The sequence below is a fragment of the Myotis davidii genome, unplaced genomic scaffold, assembly GCF_000327345.1.
Source record: "Myotis davidii unplaced genomic scaffold, ASM32734v1 scaffold199, whole genome shotgun sequence".
Lineage (NCBI taxonomy): Eukaryota > Metazoa > Chordata > Mammalia > Chiroptera > Vespertilionidae > Myotis > Myotis davidii.
The window spans coordinates 4,586,735-4,599,313 of NW_006290680.1; the positions used below are offsets into that span (position 1 = coordinate 4,586,735).

Sequence of the window (12,579 nt, forward strand, 5' to 3'; positions counted from 1 at the left end):
TCCATCGTGTAGATGTACCACAGTTTTCTAATCCATTCATCTACTGATGGGCACTTAGGCTGACATATGTAATACCTTAATCAATAACGAAATTTTTAAAAAGACTAATTTCACCTCTTTTCTTCTTTTTAATGTTGCTATCAGAAAACTTTCACTTATATGTGTGGCTCGCATTGTATCTATTGAACAGTGCTGCTCTAGAGGACTCGGAAGTTAGGTACATGACCTTGGGCAAGTCACTTCACCTCTCCAAGCCTTACATTTGTGTAATCCCTTCCTGACTTGTTTCTAATGAACAGAATGGGATCAAAGTGATGGAATGTCACTTCCAGGATGAGGTTACAGGACATTTTGGCTCCGGGCTGGTTTTGATGAAGCAAATTGCCATGCTGGTAAAGCAAGGAAGTAAGGGCAACTTCCCACCAACATCCAGCTAGGAGCTAAGGGATGAAATTCAAATGCCCTCAAGAAACTGAAATTCTGTCAACCACCACATGAACTTGAAAGTGGATCCTGCTCCAGCAGAGGCTCAGATGAAACCCCACCTTGGCCAGATTCTATCAGCGCACAAGCGGCGACCCAGCAGGTAACGCAGGGAGGAGCCTGCCCACCTCCATCCTGTCCCCAAGCAAATCCTGGATAAAAGGGACAGCCAGGAATCCAGCTATCGGGGTCCAGGAATGTCCCTTGGGATGGCTGTCTTTCCCTCATTGACTCCCCCCTTCTTATCAAGGCCCTGACTACAGATGGGGACCCTCAAGAAATAGAGGTGAGCCCTGGTCGGTGTTGCTCAGTGGTTAGAGTGTCAGTCTGCACACTGGAGGGTCATGGGTTTGATTTCTGTCAAGGGCATGTACCTGGGTTGCAGGTTCGCTCCCTACCCCCGTCAGAGAGCATGCGGGAGGCAACCAGTCAATGTGTCTCTTTCACATCAATGTCTCTCTCTCTCTCTCTCTCTCTCTCTCTCTCTCTTTCTCTTTCTCCCCCTCACTCTCTCCCTTCAACTCTCTCTGAAAAGCAAGGGGAAAAAATATCCTCAGGTGAGGATTAACAAAACAAAAAGACAAAAAAGAAAATGGAGGTGAATGAAGTGTTGTCCAATGGTGGAGACAGACCCTCCCCAAAGTATGACACCCCAACGGCTCAAGCAACATTTCCCCAAATGTGGAGCAATTCGAAATGACCTTAGGGTGGACCGGGATGCAACATTATTCGACAATGACTCGGAGTGAGTCTCAGGTTAGGGGCGTGTGTCTTTAATCTTCACTTACTACAACAGAGAGCAGGCTGTACAGTCTTGGCAGGTGGCAGCATCCAGCTAGAATTTAATAACATTATTTAATGCTGTTTAATCGGACATGATTTTAATGGAACATAGTGGTTTCATTGCATTCGCTTTCAGAATCACATTCTACTCATGCCAAGTGATCCTGCTTATCCCGTTTATAGCAGTCACATCAAGTTTTTCTTTGGAAATTACTTATATACAAAAGTGAGTCCACTTAAGGAAAAGCATTCGATAAACAGGAGGACAGGCAGTACACCAAACGTCACGACGCTGTTTTGCAGGCGTGGCGAACACTGAGTAAGGGGGGATGTGAACAGACATGCTCCGGAAACTGCTGGAACGTACACTCAGGGCTGGGGAGGAGCCAGGACCCCACCCAGAGAGGCCTATCTGAATTGGGCATTTTAGGTGGAAGAAACTCGTACACAGAGATGTGAAGGTGGGTGTTAGGAAGGACGAGGAGCTCAGTGTGGTGGTGGTACGGAGAGGAGTCCGTTGAGGTCTGGCCATGGACCTTGATTCCCAGGAGGAAGAACCCGGTGGGTGGCTGCCGGGAAGTCACCACGGATCGGTGTTTATCAGGAGGTCGGAACTGTCGCCGGCAGAGACAGTGCTGCTGGGTGGCAGGTCCCAGGCCCCGTCATCAGCCCTTCCTGCAGGGAACCCCATTCTGATGTTCAGAGCCACAGATCCTAAGCCAGAATTAGCCTGAGGAGAGAGAAGGAAAGGGTTAACCCCTCCCACAATAGGGCTGTGAGTTCTGGGCTGGATGGCCCATCCAGACCCATCAGCGCAGGCCTGGTGGCCCCCGAAGGCAGGACTCCCTCCTCCCCCGTCCTTCACAAGGGCAGACGGAAGCTCAAAGCAGTTCAGGGTTGTGGTCCAGGGGACAAGTTCACCAAGAGAACCAAGGATCCCCAGTTCCTCCATCATTCTATCAGGACCCCTCACACCCCATCCACTTCCCCTTTAATGGCCACAGGGAGGCCCAGGCTTCTGGGAAGGTTCCCACTAAGCATGTTGACTGGATGGTATCTTAGAGCTGGGCTCGGAGAAGGGAAGAGCCTGCCCAGCACAGGACATACCTCTGACCGGGTTCCGGCAGTCCCGGCCGCAGGCCCCGGGGCAGCAGCGGCTCTTGCCCCTGCAGTCGGAGTCCTGGTGGCACAGGTGCTGAACGGGGCTGAGGCAGCTCAGCCGGTCCTCCGGGCAGGTGCCCTGCTTCACTGCAACACAGGGACCTGGGTGAGCCTGCACGAGCCTGGCCCTGGGGCTCAGGGCTCGTGGCTTGGGGTTTGGGGCTTGGGGCTTGGGCGGTCAGCAAGGTGGGGAGGGACACTTACCTGTGACTCTACGGACGCACTGGCGGAAGCAACTTCTGTGGCAGCATTTCATCTTCGAGGGACACTGGCTGTCGTCCATGCACTGGTCAGGCACCGAATGGAGGCAGGGCCCATCGTCCGGTGGACACCCGCCATGTCTCTCTGGAAGAGAACCCCCCAGATACTGCAGCTGGAGGCAGACCAGAGTTCTGGAGTAAGGGCTGACCCGGGGCTCTCCTCCCTTTAGTTCTTGCCTGACCTTTGGCAAGTTATCAGTTGTATTTTGTTGATGGACTTGCTTTTATTTCTTTATTTTTATTTAGTTCTTTCATAGAGGTATAATCGACATACAACATTATGTTAGCTTCAGATGGACAACATAATGATTCAATATTTGTATATATTACAAAATGATCACCCCAATAGGTCTAGTTAACATCTGTCGCCATGCATTGTTAAAATTTTGTTCCTTATGATGAGAACTTTTAAGCTCTACTTTAACAACTTTGAAAGATGCGACACAGGATTATGAACTGCAGATGCCGTGCCGCATGGCATCCACATGACTTATTTGTTTTCTAACTGCAAGCTGGTGCCTTTCGCTCACCCTCCACCCCTCCACTCCCAGCAACCGGTCTGGTTCTCTGTATCTACGAGCTTGGTTTTCTTAGTTTTTTTGTGTGTTTTAGATTTCACATGTAAGTTTTAGATTCCACGGCATTTGTCCTTCTCGGTCTGTTTCACTCAGCATAAGGCCCTCACGGTCCATCCACGTCACAAATGGCTGGCCACTTTTTAAAACTGTTTCCTCCAAGCCTCGGTTTTCTGTTTATGACATGGGAAGCTGCACACCCTCCTTCTGGGCAGGTTTGAGACTCAGATGACATAAAGGATGGGGCTGCAGGGGTGAAGTTCAAAATCTCCACCTGCGCTAACCAGGCTGCTCCTGGCCTGGCCCCTGCCCATCTCTCTGGCCTCATCCTCTCCACTCTTGTGGCTCCTGATCCACTCCAGTCCTCTGCTCTTTGCAGGGGCTCGCGTTGGCCATGCCTTCGCCTGCTGCTCTGTCCGACACCCATTCATCAGGTCTCAGCTGAAACGCCACGTCCTCAGGAGACCCTGCCTCGCTGACCCTATGAACTCTGTCAGCCCACACACTCCCAGGGGCGCCTCCTTCAGTTCGTGATTCTGTCTCTATTTGTCTGCCTCTCTCACTTGGCCGGCAGCTATGACCATAGACCCCCTGCCCGTTTTTGCTCACCATTAGGCTGACGCACAGCCCTTGACACAAAACACTAGGGGCTCGGTGATGATTTGAAAGAAAGGTTTTGAAGGGAGACCCAGCATTGCAGATGTGTCAGGTGTTGGCAGCCTGGCACATTCTCACACAGCCACCACCGGCCACTTGGGCACTGTGCTCGTCACTGCTGCCAGTGGCATTGTTCCCGGGACCTGTATGAGCTGGGTCGCTCAGCCAGTCCTCTGAACGGTTCTAGAATGTTTTGCCCTGGGGCTTACCTAGCCACTTTTCTCGTTAGGATTTTGGGCCATTTCCAGATTTCGTGCAAAAGGCTCGCAGCAATAGCTTCCTCCATGTAGAGGGCAGAAGCAAGGCCGGAAAGGGGCAGTGATCGCCCAGACCCACCCGGACTCTGAGTCCTCATCTCCCAGGGCAATGACCCTTCTGTCCTGCCCACCCCTCTGCTCTGGCCGCCGCTGGGCCCTGGGGGCAGGAGCTAGTCCCTGGCCTTCTAGCACCTGAGAAAAGGGTCAAGAGCCACCAGAGGCAGCTAGTTCCAGTGCTGTGACTTTTCCTGGTGTCCACCTTCCTCCTCCAGCCCTGACTGGGTCCTGGCTGCACACATAGTAGGCACCTTGCTCACACAGTAAGCGTTCAAAGTCAACTTCAGTTGAGTAATTGAGTGGCTTAAATAGAATTGCCGTTTCCTGCTGGATAAAGAGCAGCTTAGCTTTTGGGGGACCCCATACCCTGAATAGCCTGTCCTTCCTAGGCTGGGGCTGGGAGGGGCCTTGAAAGACTCTCTGGGGTCCAGCCCTGGTCAGAGGGGTTCAGGCTGCAAGGAACTGGGCCAAACTGAGCTGCCTGCCCTGGGTGGAGTGGGGTAGGTCAGGTCTAAGAGCTACGGAGAGCTTCTGGGGGAAGGGCCAGGACCTAAGCCTTGAGGAAAGATAGACAGACAGGATGGGAGGTGAGAACTGGCATTTCAAGTGGGAGAACTGTGGCAGCAGCAGTGGAGGTGGGAATACGAACCTGGAGGGACAGTGTGAGAGGGTCTGGTGGGTTACACTCAAGTCTTCATCTGCCTTCCTAACCCTCCCTCCCGATCCAGGTTCCCTGCCCACAGACGTGTACCCAGAGACACGGTCATGTACACACACTGACAGCCACACAGTACTGTCTTCTGGATGTGCTGACTCAGAGAATGAGAGTCCTACCCAATCACAGTTAAATATACATATTTATGCACACAGACATAGGTACACATGCATAGTCAACTATGCAAAGTGGTTCTCAACCTTCCTAATGCCGAGACCCTTTAATACAGTTCCGCATGTTGTGGTGACCCCCAACCATAAAATTATTTTCATTGCTACTTCATAACTGTAACTTTGCTACTGTTATGAATCGTCATGTAAATATCTGATATGCAGGATGTATTTTCAGGGGTCGCGACCCACAGGTTGAGAACCACTGCAAGTCCATCTCTGAAATCCCTCCAAAGCGAGCCCAGCCGGTGTGACTCGGTGGTTGAGCGCCAACCTATGAACCAGGAGGTCACGGTCAGGGCACCTGCCTGGGCTGCTGACTCAATCCTCAGTGTGGGGTGTGCAGGACGCAACCAATCAATGATTCTCTCTCATCATTGATGTTTCTATTTCTCTCTCCTTCTCCTTTCCTCTCTGAAATCAATAAAAATATATTAATTTTTAAAAAGTAATAGAATCTACAGACATTGTATGTATACATTTTTGGGGGACACCCTGTATCTGTTCATATGAATAAATATACAGGCATACTGCCACATATACATGCCTATACACAAAAATACAGGGGAGGGAAAAGGTTTACAGTTGTTCTTATAGAAAAAATACAATAAGCAATAAATAATAATACAAGAATAAACTCTGTTTTGTGTACTCACAAATGCAAACTGACTTTTGCCCACCCCAGACATATACACAGAAATTACACATACACCCAGACATGTAGTCATGTATATGTAAACATGTAGCATGGGTGTGAACAGAGACACGAACATACACACACAGCCATGTGCACGGCCATATGCAAAGAGCTACAGACACAGGTCTCTTCACAATACACTATGACTGTCAAAAACACTTGTTAGATTTCTGTCAGGGACTGTGCCCGGCCCTCTGCGTCAGACACCCGGACGTATTTGAGTGTGTGTGGAGGGAATCTGATAAACAGAGGTGACTGTGCTTCCACGGAAAATAAACCAAGACATTCCTTCCCTCAGCTCTGCTGCTTTCCTCCACTGTCTGAAATTCCAGAGGGCCAGGCAGAGATTCCATGAGGGGAAACCCGGGAACGATGCAGACGCGATGAACTGGGGGCCACCAACATGCGTTATTCCATTTACTTTTGAGAGAGACGCATGAGACCTCATTTTACAAGGAGTAGGTTTGGGAGGCGAGTCTTCCTGATTACGAAGACCTGCTCTCAGGAGCCACCTTTGACACTGACTCGGAGGCAGTCTTTATCCTTGGGCAAGTGGTTTCCCACTGAGCCTCGGTTTCCTCATCTGCAAAATGGGCATAAAAATAGTTGTGACCTCACAGCCTTGCAGTGAGGAGGAATGTGGTGATGGCATGTGACTCACAGCCAGCATGGGGTCTGGCCTGGGAACTTGCCAGCACGATTCCCTCCTCAGCCTAGGAGTTCTGAGCACTCTCCTCCCCAGACCAGCTCATCTCCAGGAGCCCTGCCTCTGAAGAAGGTATAAGTTAGGCCAGAGGGGCCCTGGCTGGTGTGGCTTAGTTGGTTGAGCATCGTCCTATGCACTGAAAGATCACCAGTTTGATTCCTGGTCAGGGCACATGCCCAGGTTGGGGATTCAATCCTCAGTTGGGGTGTATACAGGAGGCAACCAATTGATATTTCTCTCACATCAATGTTTCTCTCTCTCTCTCTTCCTCTTTCTTTTTTTCTCTCCGCGTCTTCCTTTCTTTCTCTAAAACAGCGGTCACCAACTGATGGTCCGTGGACCACTGGTAGTCCATGAGGTCCAAAAGGTTGGCAACTACTGCTCTAAGAAATCAGTAAAAACATTTTTTTTTTCAAGTTGGGCTAGAGGTGGCACAGAGATGCAGGGAACTGCTCCCCAGGGCCCCGTGGAGGAGGGGACCTGTCCCCTTTACTGTCCCCTTCCCAAGGTGGGGCCAGGGCTACAGGTGTATGTAGGTCAGAGTGTTCCAGCCCAGAAGGGTATGGAAGTGGAGGCCTCACCCAGGTGAGGAGGCACCTGTCTAACTACTCCAGCCTGGCCTCCCTTACCTGGTGACAGCTCAGCCCCAGCCTTTTGGGGGGAGGCGGGGAGAAAAGAAGAAGGGCTAGAGCTTCCTCCCAACAGATCCAGAGCTGGAAAAACACACACACACACACACACAAAAACACACGCCCCTACTCAATTCAGGAGTCCCTTCCACAGATTGGGCGCGGGGGCGGGGGGGAGGGGGAGAGTGCGATGGAGAGGGCCTGAGCAAGACAGAAGCCAGACCAGGCACGGCCTTGTTGGCCACAGAGGACGACGGGAAGGGTTCTCTCCCTGCCCTGTGGGCCCACAGACCCATACACCTATGTGGAGACCACCAGAGCAGAGAGGTACAGACAGAATTGTCTCCTGACCCGCAGAGGCACAGAAATACACATGTACACAGAGATGGGCGTGCGTGCACCCAGAACGCCACACTTCGCTGTGTATCACGGACGAGCGCAGAGAAACTGGCAGGAAGATGTTTACAGACATAGACATGGACAAGCTGTTGGGCACAAACAGAGCATGCCCACTGAGAAGTAGACATCCACAGCACACACACAGACACACACCGAGTTTCCTGCCTCCCCCAAACCCTTAAGGCTCCCCAGAGAGGCAGAAACCACCTGGTCCCTGGAGGAAAGGAACCCGGGCACACTCACCTCCCTTCCTCCTGCCTGAGACAGCGGGCAGCTGGCTCCCCAAAACCAGGAGGCTCACCAGGAGGAGGAGGCTCCAGGCCCTCATATTTCTGCAGCGGCACCTAATAAGGTCAGGGCCCAGGGGCCCCTAAATTAACACCTGTGGCTCCAGGGAGGCTACAGCAGCTGAGTAAGGGAAGGAAGCTGAGGGGGTGTTGAGTGGCTGCTGGTGGCTGCCTCCTCCTGGCCCCACCCCCTGTCTGAAAGCCTCAATGCGAGGGTGCTTTTGCAAGAATGGACGATGGGTGGGGGCAGGACCTGGGCGTTGGGGCTAGGATCCAGGCCTGCCTGTATTGCTGGCTTGGGCTGTGATCCTGGGCAAGTCTTGTTCCTCAATGGGCCTCATTGCTGTCTCCTAAGCTCTCAGGAATCAGGGCCTAATAGTCGATGATCTGATGCTACTTTTTGAATTCTAGCATCCCCTTGGTGGCTTCATTGAGAAGGAGAATTTTATGAGGCTATTTCTTCCCTGATTTTGAAATACACCTGTATATTAAAGAAATGCTTTTTCCAATAAGATTATTTTCTAGACATTTTCCTGGGTGATGAAGTGTCCTCCAGTATCTTCATTTCTAATAGCAACATGGTATTTTGCAAGATTGATACGCCAACACATATATAATCAGTTCCCTTTCATGGAACATACAGGTTTCCTTTTTTTTTTCACTCTCATAAGTAAAGCTGTGACAACAATCTTTGTACATACATTTTGAGTCAGATCTCTGACTATGTTTTTGGGGTAAGTTTGTCAAATGAGAAATGCAAGGCTAGTCAAACTTCCAGTTAAAAATAAATAGAACCTGGGTTTGTAAGGTACAACATGATGACTATAGTTAATAATCGTGTATTGAATATTTGACAGTTGCTATGAGAGTAGACCTTAAAAGATCTCATCACAGAAAAAAATTGTAATCATGTGTGGTGACGGAAGTTCACTAGATTTATTGTGGCAAACATTTTGCAATATATACAAATACTGAATCATTATGTTGTACACCTGAAACTAATATCATCTTATATGCCAATTATACCTCAATTAAAAAGAACCAAACCCCAGAAACGATCAAGCAAACAAACGGAAATGCAATGTCAAAGGGCGGGGCAGTTTTTCAGGCTTTGAATATCCTGAAATTGCATCTCAGAAAACCCACACCGGAAGTAAAAGAAAAGTATGGTGGTAACCAAAGGGTGAGGGGAGGTAGGAGAGAGTAAAGGGGGGATAATGGGCGTATACAGACCACTTGTACTTCTTCTTTTGCCCGCTTCTGTACTTTGCCCATTTTTATTGAGGAACCTTTATTTTTATTATGGAATTTTAAGAGCTGTTTATACATTAAGGATGCTACTAACTTTTCGTGCACAAGGAGCAGTATGGGAAGGTGGTTAGCAGACGTAAGCTGAAGTCAGGCAGACCTGGCTTTGAATAAGTGCCCCCCAGTTCGAGCTCTGTGACTTTGAACAAGTTACTTAACTTTCCTAAACATGTTTGCTCTTCTATAAAATAAAAATAATAAAATAGAGATAATACTTATTTTATAGGATGGTTTTGAGAATTGAATGAGAGGAGCTTGATAAATGTGTAATTCTATCCTCTTTTTTCCCTTTGTAGCAATGTTTTCAGTTTGGGGGTAGTTAGCTCAGTCTTTTCATTTGTATTTTCTCCCTTTGTTTTTATGCTATAAAGTCATTTTTACTCCAATACCAGATAATTATTCACTATACTTATAATTCTTTTGTGATTTTTTTTTTCTTCCAGAGAGAGAGAAACATAGATGTGAGAGTGAAACATCAATTGGCTGCCTCCTGCACACCACCTACCAGGAATCGAGTTCATAACCTGGACATGTGCTCTGACCTGGGAATTGAACTGGTAACCTTTCAGTGCACCCGCCAATGCCCAAACAACTGAGCCACACCAGCTGGGCTCTCTTGTGACTTTGAAAAACATGTTAATTCTTTAATCCAGCCCAAATTTATTTGGGCATGGGGGGTGAGACAGGGAAATGCCTTTTTTCTAAGTTATTAAGCAATTGTCTTAGTATCATTTAGTAAATAATTCAAACTTTTGCCATTGGTCGGGAATCACAGCTTTATCAAAACCTAAAGTTGTGTATGTTCCCCCATGTCCCACATAGTTCAGGGTTCAGGATCTGGAAGAGGGGCCGCACGCAAATGAAAGAGACGAGACAAGAAATAATTTGGAAATTGGGCCAGGCGAGAGCCCATCCCAAAAGGCTGGACTCCACTGGTGCTCAGGCCTTGCCATCCTTTTATTGAGTTTGGGATCCACCCACAGCCCTTACACAGGCAAGTTCCAGTAACAGGCAGACTATCTTATCAGTAAGGATTTACATGACTATCTGGTGGGGAAGTTGCTTCCGCTACCATTGTCTCCACTAAACAGTGGGTGCATAGCCCTGACCTTTGCCAGGGCTTCAAGGTCACCAGCCTTCCGGGCGCCTTGTCCACACCTCTCTGCTAGAGAAGACAATAGGCGGTTTCCTACAAAAGTCTTCTAGGTAATGGACTGACTCTGGGTTTTCTGTTCTCTTTTTGACTATTTATTCTCCTGCCTGTACTGCTTGTAATTGTTGCAGCTTCACAATACATTTTAGTGACTGACCGTGTCCTGTTACCCTTCATTAATCTGCATTTTCAATCATCCATGTCACAAGTATTTCATTCTCCCATATTAACCTTAAAATCATTTCTTAAGTTCCCAAAATAAATCTTGTTTTTTGTAAAAAAAAAAAAAATCATAAATTTTTAAAAAATACACAAAAGAACAGTAAATACTTTTAGGAAGCCCCATATACCCTTCACACAGATTCAACAATTAACATTTTCCCAGGCTTAATTAAGATATAATTGACTTATAACATTGTGTAAGTTTAAAGTGTACAGTGTAGTGCTTTGATACACGTATGTATTATGAAATACCACAGTAAGTTAGGTAACACTTGCCTCATCTCACACAATTACCATTTTTTTGTTGTTGTCATGGTGAGAGCATTAAAGATGTACTCTGAGCAGCCTTCAAGTAGACAATCCAGTATTGATGATTGTAGTCACCATGGTCGACATTAGATCCCTGGGACTTATTCATCTTATAACTGAGAGTCTCAAAAATTAACATTTTACAACGCTTCCTTCATGTATATTCCTACCCCTTTTTGGCTGAAATACTTTCAAATAAATCCAATGTGTCTTACATTTTACCCTTAAATATTTAAATATGAATCTCAAAGGAATAAGGACATTTTCTCACATAATCAGCATGTTTTCATCATACCTAACAAAATCAGCAGTGAGGTCTGTCACATCATATTCTCCTAGTATTCCATTTTCCTGATTGTTTCCAAAATGACATTGTACAGTTGGTGTGTTTGAGTCAGCATCTAAACAAGGTGCACCCATTGCGTTGGTGGTAATGTCCTGTACATTTCTTTAATCTAAAACATTCCCTCCAATCTGACTTCTCCTTCCCTTCCCTCTCCTCCTTCTTCATACTATTTACTTGTTGAAGAAAAAAAGATGAATTGTGCCCTACAATGTTCCACATTACTTCCCTGTGATGTCTTTCAACTTCCTTCTCTATTAGCTCTAGAGGCTCGGTGAGGTTCCAGTTCAACTACCTTGGCACAAACATGTTACAGGTGTGCCTTCTTCTTGCGTCACCCTGGGGGAAACATGGGTTTCCCACCCACTTTTAGTGTGGCGAAGAGAGATGAATGCATTTTAGGAGGTACCCCCTCATGCCCGCATTGTAAAGTTATGCTTTCCTACTTATAAACGGCAAGTAAACTGTGGGGTGATGCACTGGCCCCCTGTAAATAGCCGGTCCCAGTCAAACTTTCACCTAATGATTTTTGTTATTTTATTGTTGACAGTGTTACAGATGTCTCCCACTTTCTCCCCTTTTGCCCCCCTCCACCAAACTCCACCTCACCTAGGCCTTCCCCATACTATTGTCTGTGTCCATGAGTTATGCATATACACATATATGTTCTTTGGCTAATCTCTATTCCCACCTTCCCTAATGATTTGGAAGCCATGGATGATCATTGCCCGAATCAGTGATTTCATTAGTGGACACAAAACCCACCGGGTGTTTGCTTTGATTTTATTGAAGGTGTGAATTATGTTGGCCAAGACGGACATCTTCACCTTGTGGAAGTTTCCTATTTCACGAACCTTTAAAACCTTTTTAAAATTATCCTACATAATAAAAGCCTAATATGCTGAGTGTGCGGTCGTCCAGTCATCCATTCAACCAATCAAAGCATAATATATTAATGATATGCTAAGGCCACTCAACCGTTTGCTCTGATGTGCACTGACCACCAGGGGGCAGAAATTCTGACTGGTAGGTTAGCTTGCTGCTGGGATCTGGTCAATTGGGACTAAGATGGGCTGAACACACCCTGGAGCCCTCCCGTGATCCCTCCCCTGCAGCCAACCTCTGGCATCCCTCCCCGGTCCCAATAATGCATCGGTGGGGTCCCTCGGCCTGGCCTGCACCCTCTCGCAATCCGGGACCCCTCCGGGGATGTCGAAGAGTCAGTTTCGGCCCGATCCTGCAGGCCAGGCCAGGGACCCCACTGGTACAGGAATTCGTGCTCCAGGCCTCTAGTGTAAAATAAAACTTGAAACTATTACATATAAAACAGTCAGAGAGCTGACTCTCTTATCCACCTGCTCTCCCCCTTGTCCAATTTGATCAAAGTTTTATTATTTCTACATTTTCA

The 12,579-nt window shown here is 47.7% G+C and overlaps 1 protein-coding gene across 1 annotated transcript; it reads right to left on the reverse strand.

The window, feature by feature from the left end:
• Positions 1 to 1,329: 1,329 nt before the first annotated feature.
• Positions 1,330 to 8,016, reverse strand: WFDC5 (WAP four-disulfide core domain 5). The gene is made up of 4 exons (XM_015563953.1): positions 7,793 to 8,016; positions 2,632 to 2,772; positions 2,374 to 2,514; positions 1,330 to 1,996 (listed from the first exon to the last, which is right to left on the reverse strand). The coding sequence occupies exons 1-4, from the start codon at positions 7,875 to 7,877 to the stop codon at positions 1,992 to 1,994; spliced, it is 372 nt and encodes a 123-aa protein (XP_015419439.1). The 5' UTR covers positions 7,878 to 8,016; the 3' UTR covers positions 1,330 to 1,991.
• Between the last annotated feature and the right edge of the window lie 4,563 nt (positions 8,017 to 12,579).

What these genes read in the sequence shown, in the direction of transcription:
- WFDC5 (XM_015563953.1), bottom strand. Translation starts at nt 7,877, where the DNA reads ATGAGGGCCTGGAGCCTCCTCCTCCTGGTGAGCCTCCTGGTTTTGGGG. An exon ending in CTCAGGCAGGAGGAAGGGAG is followed by an intron (nt 2,773 to 7,792) that starts GTGAGTGTGCCC and finishes GTTCTCTTCCAG; the next exon opens with AGAGACATGGCGGGTGTCCA. An exon ending in GTGCGTCCGTAGAGTCACAG is followed by an intron (nt 2,515 to 2,631) that starts GTAAGTGTCCCT and finishes CCTGTGTTGCAG; the next exon opens with TGAAGCAGGGCACCTGCCCG.